Genomic DNA, 14282 nt, shown 5'->3' with positions numbered 1-14282 from the left:
GCGGCGGGAGGCGGATCCCGATTCGGAGCCGGATCCGGATCCGGAGCGCGGCCGAGGCCGTTTGCGCCGGTTTGCGTCAGGAGAGCGGCCCTGGGCCCGAGGGGGGCGGCCGAGACGCTCGGGGGCCGTTAGGCAACGCCAAGGCCGTGTGTTGGTAGGGAGCTGCTGAGGGGGCCGTGCGGTGGTTCTGCTCCTCTGGTAGCAGAACGTTTATTTACGTTCGTTTACAAGATATTTGCTAGGTAAAAGTAATCGTGCAAGATACCTATAACGCAGGAGGGAAACATCAAGTATTTAAAAACTTAGAATTTCTGAAATGAAACCATATGGATAAGTAGCAGCTAGAAATTGAAAGAATTCTGAGTAGTACGGCCTTATACACCAATTTTATAGATTAAGTTTCTGGTTTCCAATTCTTAAATCGTTCTTCAGTGGTAACTAGGTTAGGTACTGAGTTGATGTGAAGAAATTATTTAAGTCTTCTAGATAGCTGACTTGTCACAGAGGATTAAGCAGGTCAACTGAATCCCATTGCAAACATTTGTTCGTTTTGTTTTTTTTTTCTTCTCTCTCAGCATTTTTTAATTTCCTTAAAATTGTCAGTAACCAAGCTAGTTCTGAACATAGTTGGTTCTATATTTCAGTATTTTAGTCAGGTCTTATCACATATGGATGTCTTTCAAATTACTTCTAAAATATCTTTATGAAAGTGCCTATGCAAGTTTGTCAGGCTTGTGTATTTAAAATATGTATTTTTGTAAGAAACTGGTCTTTCCTATAATGTTGAGGCTTGTGCAGAATGCCACTTCAGAACTCCTTCTGCAGCTACAGCATTTTTGTTTTGTTTGTCTGACTGTCTGCCCCAACATATTTGGCTGTCTGCTTTTGTGAAGCTTCGGAACATTTTAATTATCTATTCTATGGTGCATTTGCTAAATCTGCCTGGAATTTGACAGAAAGCTTAAAAGCTATTGGTGATGTATACACGATAATGTTGTGTGTTTTATTTCTCTTAAAATTTATATCTGAGCTTTCCAAACAGGCTTGTCTTCAAATGCGTTTATTTGTCTTCTACAGATTTGAGAGCTCTTTAGCATCTTCTCAGAGTGCTTTTGTCTTTCTCCAGTTGGTTCTCGCAAGCGTCATGAGGTTTCTAAGTGGCTTTACCATATCTTTTGATGCCTCCGAAGAAGAAGCGTGCTCGCAATGCCAGGAAGGCAGAACTGGTATTCCTTGAGGAACCATGGGAGGGACCCATCCATTGCTGTGAAACTCCACAACCTTTGGCTGAGAATCCAAGACATGTTCCTACAAAACCTATAGACCAGAATACCTCTGCTGCCTGGGTTGGTATAAGTTATCCTTTCCCCTGTGTCCCACAGCAACAGTCTTAGAGTTTCTCCCACAAGTCACAAGACTCAAAAGAAAGCTGTCTGTCCTGGATACGCAAAATTAGTAGCATGGACCTGAATTGATTATAAATGCCTAAAGCATAAATGAGCACATGTGAGTTGCTTCACATTCTAATTACAAACAAACAACAAGATTTTGGGTATGTGAAGGCATAACACTGTGCAGTGTATACTGATTACTATTTCTGTTTTTCTTCTGAAAAACTAATTCTCATGAGGAAAACGCTTTCTGTGGCAACTGAAAACCCTATACATAATAAATATTTTTGGGGTAAATTTTTTTTGTTGCCTTGCTGCTTGAAATTGCTGAAATCTAAATGTTACATGTTAAAATACTAGTTGTTTTGTTTAAATCTGACACTACTAATTTTAGGGACCAGAGGTCCTCACTTCAAAATAACTTGTTTTAACCTGCCTTATTTTCCATTCTGTGTGTTTTGAATAGTTTCTCTCCATATTGTTCTTCTGATGGGCTTCTTTCTAGTCTGAAAGAATATTGCAGGGACTGTTGCAGTGTCCCAAGATAGTCCGTATATTATGTAATGCAAAGATATATTTTTTTAAGTAAATGGCTGCTGCAAAGACAGGCTGTTCCTATATGTGTGTGTTCCTATACATATATTCCTTTATACACACACTGTTCCAACAATAGTTATCTCCTAGGGGAGCTTTGTTTAAGTGTTATTTCTGCTTGAGTCTCTGTGATTTGAGGGCTACAAAGATGGTGAAGGGTCTAGAGGACAAGATGTATATGGAGCCGCTAAAGTCACTTGGTTTCTTCAGTCTGGAGAAGAGAAGATTGAGGGGAGACCTCATCACGGTCTACAGCTTCCTCACAAGGGGTGTGGAGGGCAGGCACTGATCTCTTCTCTCTGGTGACCAGCAGTAGGATCCGAAGAAGTGTCATGAAGCTGCGATGGGGCAGTTCAGGCTGGCTATCAGGAAAAGGTTCTTCACCAGGAGGGTCGTCAGGCACTGGAACAGGCTCCCCAGGGAAGTGGTCACAGCACCAGGTCTGATGGAGTTTAAGAAGCATTCAGACAACGCTCTCAGACATATGGTCTGATTTTTTGGGTGGTCCTCTGGGGACCCGGGAGTTGGACTTGATGATCCTTGTGGGTCCCTTCCAATTCAGGTTATTCTGCATTCTTTACAAAGCAGGCTCAAAAAGTGTGGTTTCAAATGTACAAGAAACATTCCTTTAACCCTGGAGACCTAGATTTGTTTTTGTTATGCTTTAACCTTAAAGTAGAACATACTCAATTTTTTTACTTTTTATATTGGTGAGTTAGCTCTATGGCTTCTGTAATGCTGTGTGCAATAACTACTGTGAAGAAGTATGTTTTTTGTTTGAAGAGATGAAAATGTCCACATTATTCTTTGTTTCTAAACATTATTCCCTTTGAAAAATCCTGGTAAGTTTGTAACTTCCTGCAGATTCTTCTGCAGATGGATGTCAGTCGTTTCCGTGGCAGCTGAGTTTCTGCTCATCTTGGTGTTATCTTAAGTCTTTAATACCAGGTGAAGTCTACCTGACGTGTTCTCTGAAGTAAGGAATTCATACCCTCGAAGTCAGTGTGGTTCACCTATGTTCTTTGAAGTGTGTGCTGGGATACAATTATTAGGGAATCATTGCTCTATTTTCCTGCACAATGGCTTTGCATTCAACAGTCACTACCCGCAGTTAACCTGAACTTAGTTTTTTGAGGGACTGTGTAGTAACATGAGAATGCTAAAAGGGGTCTGTGGTTGTCATAACTAGAAGCCAGTTTGGCATGCTTTAGGTAAAAACAAATTGTGAGAAACTGAACCACAATTTCTTTTGAGACCCAGGAAGATAAAGACTACTGTAACAGAAGGATTTTCAGGTCTTGAGTCCTGAGTCTTTCAAGGAAATACAGGTTGTTAACTTTGACCATCTTCTATGGACAGCTGATTTTAGAATTGGCAGTTCCAGTGATCTGCTCTTCTAGAATATAAAGGTTAACTATGTGATTGAGGCAAAGGTGTTTGGGGGGAATATTTTGAAGGCTTAATTAGCGTAATCTAAGGTGAAGGCTTAATTAGCGTAATCTAAGGTGATGTAATGAAGTGGGTATTGTTTAAATCACTTTGTATTGAACCTCTGCCTGTTCAGGAACACTGAGGATGTGGTTCACTGAATTTATTCAGCTATGCTAAGACACAGAAGGACACAGGATCCAGGTCTGAACTATTTTAAATCTGCAGGTGTGAAAGGTGTAGATGCCAGTTAGATGATTTAGATTTTTCTTTAAATCAGAAGTCTTGTGTTCTTTTGTATGTTACCAGAGGATAGTTCACTCGCTACCCACTTTCTTTAGAGAGCAAAGTGTCAGAACATAACTTTGAAGTTCAGAGGTGTCTCATGCTTACCAGCAAGGTTAATGACTGTTTTGCTTTGCTGCAGACCATCTTATGCATTTAGTCAACACGCTGATGAAAGATGGGATGGGTGGGGAAGCAGAATGAGGTTGGCGTTCCTTTAGAGAAAATTCTTGTTTTTTCTTATGTCTTGACCTTCAGGTGTGTGCACAATTTGAAACAACTAAGTCGTTGGTGTTGAAAGCATTTCAGAAGAAGCATCGTGGTCCTTGTAAACCGCAGAAGCAGGATGCCAGCCATGGTTTGCCTTGTGCAAGGGGAGCTTGTCAAAGACCTGCAGCCTGCAAATTTCCTCCTTTAACTTTTGAGAATTCAGAAGGATGTGCAGTCTGCTCCCCAGATGTGCTGAATCATGCAGGGAAGAACGCACAGCACTCTCACAGCCGGTGCAAGAATGGCACAGTAGCAAAAAGCAACGTTCAGGCAGCCAGTTCAGAGAACTGTGAAGAAACACTGTCAATGCCTGTCCCTCAGCCTGTGGAGCCAGAAGCCTTCAGCCCACCAGATATTGGGACTCCAGAGCCTCCTGTAAGGAACAGGAGATGCAGCAGCGCTCGGTCGCGAACCGGTAGCTGTGCCTGGCAAACAGTAGGAGAGTTGGCGTCTGGCAGTGAACCCTGCGGGAGAGGGGAAGCGGCAGCAGTACTGGTTACAGACACTCCGGAGGAAGAGTACGGAGTAAGGGTCACCTGGAGACAACGGCCTCACGTCCTGAGGTACCTGCGGGACAGGGGGAAGCTGAGCGCCGCCGACATACTGGTGAAGAGGGACCCTGAACTCTGCAGGAGATAGGAACGGTAATTCTGCTGCGGGCAGAGACGTGCCCGCACGGAAAACTCGGTTCCCGAGGATGAGGAGGGAAGCCGACCGCAGCCCCGGCCCCCGCCGTGGCACCGCGGGGGGCGGCGTGAGGGGAGCCCCGCGGGCCGGCAGCGCGCTCCGCCCTCGGGCGGCCGGCGGCGGCTGCCGCGCATGCGCGGTCCCCGCGCTCCGGGCGGGGCGGGGCGGCGGCAGCGAGTTCCGCCGCCACGCTGCGCGGCGAGGCGGGGCCATGGCAACGGCGGGGCCGGCCATGGAGGGCGGCGGGGGCCGGGGCACGGCCGGCGGCGGGTGAGTGAGGGAGCGGGGCCGGCGGGGCGAGGCAGCGCCACCGGGAGCGAAACCGGAGGGGCCGGAGCGGGGGCGGCATCAGGCGGCGGTTCCTCTGCGCCGCCTCCCCGCTGTGGCCTGGCCGCGCCGATGCGAAGGCGGCCGGCGGCAAGGAACGGCTGAAGGGGGCTGAAGCGTGATGGGAACAACGTGTCTGTTAGTTTTGGGGGTGAGACTTTGCAAGGGGATTACGCCTGTGGCGTCTGAATGGCAAAAAACACTTGAGGTTAAATGTGAGGATGCGGGCAGCCGATGTAGAAGAGAGGAGGTGTTTGTTTGGGATAAGCTTTGTAATTTTAGTTGAGGAGGGTGAAGAGGGGCAACAAAGTGGGAAGGGATCCACTAATCTCGTGGGTCAACCAAATATGCTGTGAAACGGTAAAGTCAGCAGAAAGAAGAAATCTTCTAAGATTGAGGTTTGTATACCAATTCTAGAAGCTTTTTTTTTTTTTTAATGACCTTATGCCAATAAATTTTCTTGCACAGATATTAGACTTTAAATTTTTACAGAATTGAAGCCACAGGAAACAACACTGCTTTTCTGTAAAGTTGTAGTAGCACAACTTCTTTCTGCTAAGAAACTTGTTTTGCACATTTATATGGGTGCCTCACAGGAACAGCCTAACATTAGTGCAAGTTCATCCCTCTCAGCCCCAGTTTATTAAAGAAATAATCTATTTTCTTTATTAGTCTCCATTGATTAAGGTAAGAATACTAGAATACAGGAACCTAAATAAATGTACACGGTCTTTAAGTAGATATTTAAGGCCTATTATTTTTAGGTTTTTGACTTGGAATGTTCAAGAACACTAAAATAAATTGCAGGAAGACAAAAACAGACAAACAAAACACCCACAACTGTATACTTAAGAAAGGTCTTTTCCTAAGAAGAGAATAGTAAAGTTAGCCGTAAATGACTAATTTAATAATTACAGCTCTTGTTTGGCAAAGCAAACTGGAGAGGTCCGACTTGACTGGAAGCTAACAAACATTTGTCCTTTTTGAAAACTGGAATAGAAAGAAGACCCCAGTAACTACAGACCTGTCAGTCTCATTTCAGTGCCTGGTAAAATTATAACAAAGATTTTTCTGGGAGTTACTGAAAAACACCTGAAAGACAATACAGTCATTGGTCACAGAAAACATGGGTTCACGAGGGGAATGTTCTGCTTAATGAACTTAATTTCCTTTTATGACAACGTCACCCACCTAGTTGACCAATGGAAGCCAGTTGATGTTTTTGGATTTCAGTAAAGTTTCTCACAGTATCCTTCTGGGCAAAATGTCTAGCGTACAGCTAGGTAAATACATAATACGAGTGGTGAACAACTGGTTGATGGGTTGGTCTCAAAGAGTTAGAGTAAATGGGGTTACATCAGGCTGGTGGCCAGTCACTAGTGGGGTTCCACAGGGCTCCATTTTGGGACCAAGAAAATGGCATGAGTCTGTGACAGATGAGGTTCAGGGTGGATATTGGGGGAAGGTTCTTCACCAATTGGTTGTTGGGCACTGGAACAGGCTCCCCAGGGAAGTGGTCACAGCACCAAGCCTGATGGAGTTCAAGAAGTGTTTGGACAATGCACTCAGACATGGTTTTATTTTAGGGAGATCCTGTGTGGAGCCAGGATTTGGACTCAGTGATCCTTGTGGGTCCCTTCCAACTCAAGATATTCTATGATTTGATGAATTTGTTACTTGTCCAAGCAGTCTTTTTGCAAAGAAAAATGAATGTGGTGCGTTATTGCTAATAATCAACAATATAAACTTTGACTTCCAGCTAGACATGACACAGCTGTCTTAATGCTTTATAGAATGATAATACTGATTGAGCTATTTCGTGGGTTTGATTAGTGCTACAACATTCCTTTTCATTTGGGAAAGTCTGAAATTAAAAATGTTGGATAAGGTGAACACATTCAGATGAATTAACTAAAATCATAGTAAGCTTTTAAAATATTGAGAAGGTGATTTGAGTCTTACAGTACTATGCGTTTGACAGTCTTGGAGACTAATGAACTTTACCATTTCACACAATAATTATATAGTAAATAGCGATGTTTAAAGCTTCCCACACGCTGCCTTCCAAATGCGATTCAGCTTCTGGCTTGCAGATGTCACATATGAAGAACATCATTTTCAGGACATTGAAGTCTTGACTGAGTCTACAGAGATTACAAAAATGGATGTCAACTACAATGGTCCCTTCTGTATTGATTTTACGTGGTAAGGTTTTGGTAGTGAGGAGCTGCAGGTGGGGCCTCTGTGGGAAGAGTTCAGAAGCTGCCCCTTGTAAGATAAGAGCAGTTTCAGCTGGCTCCAAAGGGACCTGCCACTGGCCAGGGTGAGCCAGTGAGATGCACTGGTTGCACCTCTGTGAGAGCAGATTTAAGAAAGGGAAAAAGCGTGTTACACAACAGCAGCTGGGAGAGAGGAGTGAGAAGCAGCCCTGCAGCCCCCAAGGTCAGTGCAGCAGGAGGGCAGGAGGTGCTCCAGGCAGGCAGCAGCAGCTCCCGTGCGGCCTGTGGAGAGGCCCCTGGTGGAGCAGGCTGTCCCCCTGCAGCCCATGGGTCCCACACGGAGCAGATCTCCACGCTGCAGCCCGTGGAGGAGCCCCCGCTGGAGCAGGTGGATGTGGCCTGGAGGAGGCTGCGGCCCATGGAGAGCCCCCGCAGGAGCAGGCCCCGGGCCGGAGCTGCAGCCCGTGGAGAGGAGCCCACGCAGGAGCAGGGGGTCTGGGGGGAGCTGCCGCCCGTGGGGGACCCGTGCTGGAGCAGTTTGCTCCTGGGGCATGGACCCTGTGGTATGGAGCCGTGTGGGAGCAGTGCTTGAAGAGCTGCTGGCTGTGGGCAGCCCCCGCAGGCTCAGTTCGGGAAGGATGGCATCCCGTGGGAGGGACCCCGTGGGAGGGACCCCGCGTGGAGCAGGGGCAGAGAGAATTTGGGGCAGAGATGAAGCATCAGGGACTGACCGCAGCCCCCATTCCCCTGCGCTGCCTGGGGGGAGAATGTAGAAGCGGGTGGATGGGGGAAAGGTGTTTTTAGTTTGCTTTTAGTTTCTCACTGCTCTAGCATGTTAGCAATAGGTAATAGATTATATTAATCTCCCTATGCTGAGCCTGTTTTTCCTGTGATGATGATTGTTGAGTGATCTCCCTGTCCTTATCTTAACCCTTGAGCCCTTTCCATTGTATTTTCTCCCCCTTCCCCTTTGAGGAGGAGGAGTGAGAGAGTGGCTATGGTGGAGATCAGCTGCCCAGCTGGGTAAAACCACCACACCTCCCATACTTTGGATGCTTTCCTGGTGACTAAACACACGAGTTAGTGTTTTTCAGTTTGGGAATCCCAGGTTACTCCAGAGTGTCTTCAAAAGGTAATGAAGAAAAAGGGCCTATTGTCAATAAGCTAAATTTCCAAAGATTATGAGCCTGTGGACTGAAAAATGTTCAAAAGTGATTTCCAGCCAAAAGGCCTTTCCATAGTTGAAAGACTGTAGCATAGTTGAGGTTGTTGGGAGTCTTGGGAAACAGCTGGGCTTGATTGTTTTGCGTAGATGCACCTAAATTATAAGTTTGTGGAGAAAAAAAAAATCAAAGTTATTTGCTAATGATTTTAGCTATACTTGTAATCCAGACAGGACAGAAAAGTCCAGGTTTCCTTTTAAAATCCTTTTAACATCTCTGTTAGCCCTTGGGTATTTTTATTTGGGTGCTGGTGACCTTCTTGGAATTAACAAGAACTGTTTTGTAAGTCCCAGGGTTTACAATTTCACAAATCTTATCCTTAGATAAAAGAGAATTGGCTTAATATCTTGTTTGCCCAGTCCCTTTAAAATCTGAGCATTACCAAGAAATCTGTCTAAAATGGTATAAATTTGTAAATATTTTTAAATGCAGTTGAGATGTACTCCTAGGAATGCATTTTAGAAAGAAGAGAATACCTTTGTGGCTACAGGTTGTTGCTGCTCTTGTCAATGTGAATAAAGAGGGAATCAGTTCACTTCCTGTGATGCAGACAGCAGTGGGAAGAGAGAGAAAAAGTAGCAAAACTGTTCTTGTCACTAAAATTTCCAGACACAACTTGAAATGTTCACGCTTGGTAACTGCAATTGTTAGAACAATAAAAGTCTTAAAGTTGCTGTTTATTTGAATTGTCTCTTCAGCTAAGTTCTCCCATTTCTTATGCTTTAGGTTACTGATGACCCATTTTTATAGAGGCGAAGGTTATTTTTTTCTCCTGTTTTTTTTTTTTTTTTTTTTTTAACAACTGTCGATATGGCATCTGTAGGAGGGGGAAGTGCCCAGATTTCAAGATAATTGTGACTTGTTGTGTGAAAACTGTTTCTGCAAATTGTCTTGCACTAGGATAGCTCCGGTCTCTTGTTTTATCAGTGGGACACAGCTGGGTAATCTCCACAATAAAGCTGTTAAATGTATTGTAATTGGGTTATGGAATGACTGCTCTTGTAAGTGAATTTGTTGATACGCCTAGAGCTAGTGTTTTAGACTACTACAAGAACATTTACCCTTAGTCCTAGTGTTGTTTAAAACATCTCCTGTGTGATACTAAAACTCTAACAGCCTGTTACTCTTAGAGAAGTCTGTGATCACTTCTGCACTCCGTTCCAATCTAAAATTCTTATGTGAAATTACAGGCCAAAAAAAAAACACCAAACAAACAAACAAAAACCAAGAATCTAAATCTAGTATATTGCTGAGTCATCTAGTTTGGGATGGAAATTAAATTTTGCTGTTTCAGTCTTCTTAATAGCTTCCTCATTAAAACTTACTTATAAAAACTGGACCGGGACTAAAACTCCACATACCATTCTAGACTGTTAATTTAGAAAATTTAATTTTTTTCCCTTAGTTTTTGGCTTAGCAGACAATAAAACAATTTGTGGCATGATGTGCAGTAAACTTATTTTCAGGGAACTTTGTGTTTTGCTCTCTAGTCTGGGTTAAGCACGCTGTGTGCTGTTTAACTGCTGACTTTGTTGCTAGGGGAGAATAGCAATTGCTTTGCATTTAAATGATTTTGTGTTGTAATGGAGTGCAATGCCAACAGAAGTGACAGGCAAGGTTTAATAATTCACAAATTGAAGACTACAGGAATCTAAGGCCCTGTGGATCTTGCCAATGCGTATACATGAAATATCCCTGGGGATTTGGAGTATGTAGTTGAAAGGACATTGAATACAACCTGGTGTTCTGCTTACGACAGTTCCTGCTTCACAGCAGAAACTTAAGTTTCATTAGATTAACCTGAATACACATGGTTTTTGGAAGCACAGCATTCTGCAGTTGAATCGGTGGTTAAGAACTGAAGGATCCTTACTCATTTTACAAATTCTTACTCATGTTACAAATTTGTATCTTCCATGTCAATGCCAGGATCCCTGTGAGTCACCAGCTATGAACTCTTGAAGGAATATGCCTGGCTGGAGGTTCCTTGTCCCCCTCCTCTTACAAATATTTTAATAAAGCCCTGTTTTAAACCCCATTTGTCTACGCACCTGAAAATAAGTGAATGTGCACATTCGTGTTGTTGTCTTCCTCTGTACCTCCCTCCCAGCATCCCCAATGATTGTAATAGTGGCCTATGTGGATTTCCATCTTGGTGTTCTCTTGGTCTTCATTCCAGGAAAAGGATATTCCTTTCAATTCAGGTATGCTGTAATCAATTATGTGAGACTTCTCTTGCTAAGGAAACATGAATCCATCTTCTGTTTTCCCACCATAGTCTAACAGAGAACAACACTGGCTTTTGTTTGCACTTCTCTTTATAACCCAGTTAGAAGACTTTCTAGCATCTGTTCAAAGAGTGCTGCTTTTTCATTGTTCCATTCCCCTTGTTCCAAGTAGTAGGAGCTAATCTTTGGTACCTGATGAGTCAATTTTGAATGCTGTATGAAATACAAAACAGTACATTAGTCAAAATAGTTCTAAGCTCATAGTTTAACCATTTTGTGATGCTAGTGTTTCTGTTGCATTTTCTTGTAACAGCCTGAATTATTTATTGTCACCTAACTCATTCTCTAAGACCTAGACTCTAAACTATTTCCATGGATCTTGTGATCTCCAGAATCCAAACACACAGAATCAGGGAATCATGGAAGTTAGAAGGAGCCTCTGGAGATCATCTCATGCAACCCCACTGCTCAAATAAGGTGAACTAGAACAGGTTGCACCGGATGGTGTCAAGTCAGCTTTTGAGTATCTCCACAGAAGGAAACTCCACAACTTTGCTGAGCAACCTCTTCCAGTGTTTGACTAGCCTCACAGTAAAAAGAAATGTTTTCTTGTGTTCAGATGGAATTTCATGTGTTTTAAATCGTGACTGTTGCCTCTTGTCCTGTCCATAGGCACTACATGCTCCATCTCCTTTATGCCCTCCCATCAGGTACTTACATACCTTGAGAAGATCCTTGCTGAACTGTCCTGGCTGTCTCAGACTCACCTCAAATGAGAGATGCTCTGGTCCCTTAATAATCTTTGTGGCCCTTTGTTATACTTGCTCCAGCATGTCCATGTCTTTCTTTTCCTGGGGAGCCCAGAACTGTACATAGTACTTAATATTATGGCTTTACCGGTACTGAGCAGAGAGGAAGGGCCACTTCCCTTGACATGCTGGCAGTGCTCTTCCTAATCATAGAATTATTTAGGTTGGAAAAGACTCATAAGATCATCAAGTCCAACCATCCACCAGGTGCTACAAGTCCACCACTAAACCATGTCCTTAAGCACCACGTCCACGTCTCTCTTAAATAGTTCCAGGGATGGCAGCTCCACTGCCTCTATGGGCAGCCTATTCCAATGCCTAACCACCTTTTCCATGAATAAATTCTTCCTGATAACCAATCTCAACCTCCCCTGGTACAACTTGAGGCCATTGCCTTACATCTTATCGCTTGTCATGTGAGAAGAGAGACTGACGCCCACCTCGCTGCATCCTCCTTTCAGGTAGTTGAAGAGAGCCATGAGGTATCCCCTCAGCCTCCTTTTCTCTAGACTAAACAAACCTGATTCCCTCAGTCACTTCTCATATGTCTTCCAGTCCTTTCACCAGCTTCATTGCTCTTCTCTGAATGCTTTCCAGCCAATCAATATCTATCTTGTAGTGAAGGGCCCAAAACTGAACACAATACTCAACATGTGCTCTCAACAGTGCCATGTACAGAGGGACAATCCATTCCCTAGCTCTGCTCGCCACACTATTTCCAATAGAGGCCAGTATGCCATTGGCCTTCTTGGCCACCTGAGCACCCTGCTGGCTTATGTTTAGCCAGCAGTTGACTAACACCCCCAGGTCCTTTTTGCTGGGCAGTTTTCCAACCACTCTTCCCCGATCATATACTGCAGCGTACGAAAGTCATTGTGAGAAGCAATCTGCAGCCAGTAACACATGCTCAGGTGAGGATCTCGGTGAAGTAACATGTTTGTTCATGATTGCAATGGTGGATGTCCTGCAAGCAGGAGCGCGCAACAGAAGTGTATAATAGCCTTATAACCACTACTACCTGATGCTTGTTTCCTCCTTATCTGCTTAACATACCCCCCACACACACACAGTTATGCCTTCCCAATTAGTTTCAAATATGCAAGGTTAGTGGAATTTTCTACTGCAGAAACACAGCTTTAATTCTCACATTATGGACCCAAGTGCAGCTCCCAGCGTTTAGCCTTGTTGGGTGCCCATACAACTGGATGTGGCACATCAATCTAGCCTATTCAGGTCTCTCTGCAGAGCCTTCCTGCCCTCAAGCAGATCAGCGCTGCTGCCCAACTTGCTGCTATCTGCAAATGCAGCCCTCAGTGCTGTTAGCCAGCCACCTTAGGGGTGAGGGTACATTGCATTGCTGGCTCATGGTCAGCTTGGTACCAAGCAAGACAGTATCAAGCTATTGCTGATAAAGGGATAATCTGCTTTAATCTTTGTTTCACCATAATTACATTTTTCTCCCACAGACCCCTCATTTTTTTGATATTGTTAATTTATTATCATGTTCCTATTTAGTTCATGCTACCATCTCCTGCCACATTAGTTTTTCCTATTTCAACATGTGTTTGTGTGGGTATGAAATAGTGCAGAGAATATTCCATTGCATTTGTAAGATCATAATTTTATTCTAGAGTTTTTTGCTTCCACAGATGCCCTTTTGAGACTGAAGATAGGGGTGATGCTTCTGAATGGCTATTTCACCTTGCCTATGTCATTTCATTTTACCTTATAAAATCACTGGAATGCGTTCTACTACCTGGACAAGCTTGAGAAGTGGGTCCACGTGAACCTAATGAGGTTCAACAAATTAAAGTGCACAGTGGTGCACCTGGGTCTGGGCAATCCCAGACATGAGGACAGACTGGGAGAAGAACTCATTGAGAGCAGCCCTGCTGAGAAGGACTTGGGGTTTCTGGTGGACGAAAAGCTCGACCTGAGCCAGCAGTGCTCACTTGCAGCCCAGAAGGCCAACTGTCTCCTGGGCTGCATCAACAGAGGTGTGTGTGACCAGCAGGTCGAGGGAGGTGATTGTCCCCTTCTACTCTGCATTTGTGAGGCCCCAGCTGGAGTACTGTGTACAGGTCTGGGACCCCCAGCACCAGAAGGATGTGGACCTGTTAGAGCAGGTCCAGAAGAGAGCCAGCCACAAAGTTGATCAGAGGGCTGGAGCACCTCTCCTATGAAGAAAGGCTGAGAGAGCTGGGGATGTTCAGCCTGGAGAAGAGAAGGCTCTGGGATGACCTTATTGAAGCTTTTCAGTATTTAAAGGAGTCTTACAAAAAAAGGACTCTTTACTCAGGCAGATAATGATAGGACAAGGGGGAATGGTTTTAAACTAAAAGAGGACAGATTTAGTCTAGACATTAGGAGGAAATTCTTCGCTGTAAGGGTAGTGAGGCACTGGAACAGGTTGCCCGGAGAAGCTGTGGATGCCCCATCCCTGGAGGTATTCAAGGCCAGGCTGGATGGGGCCTTGGCCAACCTGATCTAGTGGGCAGCATCCCTGCCAGTGAGGGGGGTGGAGTTAGACAATCTTTAAGGTCTCTTCCCACCCAAGTCATTCTATGATTCTATTAAGAAACAGAAGTTTGTCTCCCCTGTACTGATAAATACTCCTTTTTTTTTTTTTTTTTTTTGCATTAACTTAGCTGCAGTCAGTCAGTAGTAGACTGCAGCAGTTACATCTGGCATGTGAGCAGTCACATCAAAACAGATGAATTTCCAAAAGAACTCCTTTAGGCCAAGTCTAATGTATTCTTTTTCAGCTGTTTTAAGCTAAACAGCCTCTTACTTTCAGCTACACTTCTCTTATTAAGGCATT

At 44.3% G+C, this 14282-nt stretch overlaps 2 protein-coding genes across 7 annotated transcripts in view; both read left to right on the top strand.

Annotated features, from left to right (window-relative positions):
• Position 1: 1 nt before the first annotated feature.
• Positions 2-4607, top strand: RHNO1 (RAD9-HUS1-RAD1 interacting nuclear orphan 1; the record flags this gene model as incomplete). The annotated part of the gene is made up of 3 exons (XM_080577561.1): positions 2-154; positions 1127-1346; positions 3957-4607. The coding sequence occupies exons 2-3, from the start codon at positions 1179-1181 to the stop codon at positions 4605-4607; spliced, it is 819 nt and encodes a 272-aa protein (XP_080433687.1). The 5' UTR covers positions 2-154; positions 1127-1178.
• TULP3 (TUB like protein 3) overlaps positions 4472-14282 on the top strand; it is a gene marked incomplete at its 5' end in the record, with an annotated part of 36100 nt that continues 26289 nt past the window's right edge. For 3 of the 6 annotated variants that reach the window (XM_080577286.1, XM_080577285.1, XM_080577283.1), the window contains one exon: positions 4666-4925. In XM_080577286.1, coding sequence (XP_080433412.1) covers positions 4666-4925 — 260 coding nt within the window. The other 3 variants (XM_080577289.1, XM_080577291.1, XM_080577287.1) reach the window with 3 other exon arrangements.

Source organism: Anser brachyrhynchus, assembly GCF_964034855.1.
Source record: "Anser brachyrhynchus genome assembly, chromosome: 1".
NCBI classification, from domain to species: domain Eukaryota; kingdom Metazoa; phylum Chordata; class Aves; order Anseriformes; family Anatidae; genus Anser; species Anser brachyrhynchus.
Note: the sequence above shows the minus strand (reverse complement) of the source record. Positions and strands in the feature narration are given on the sequence as shown.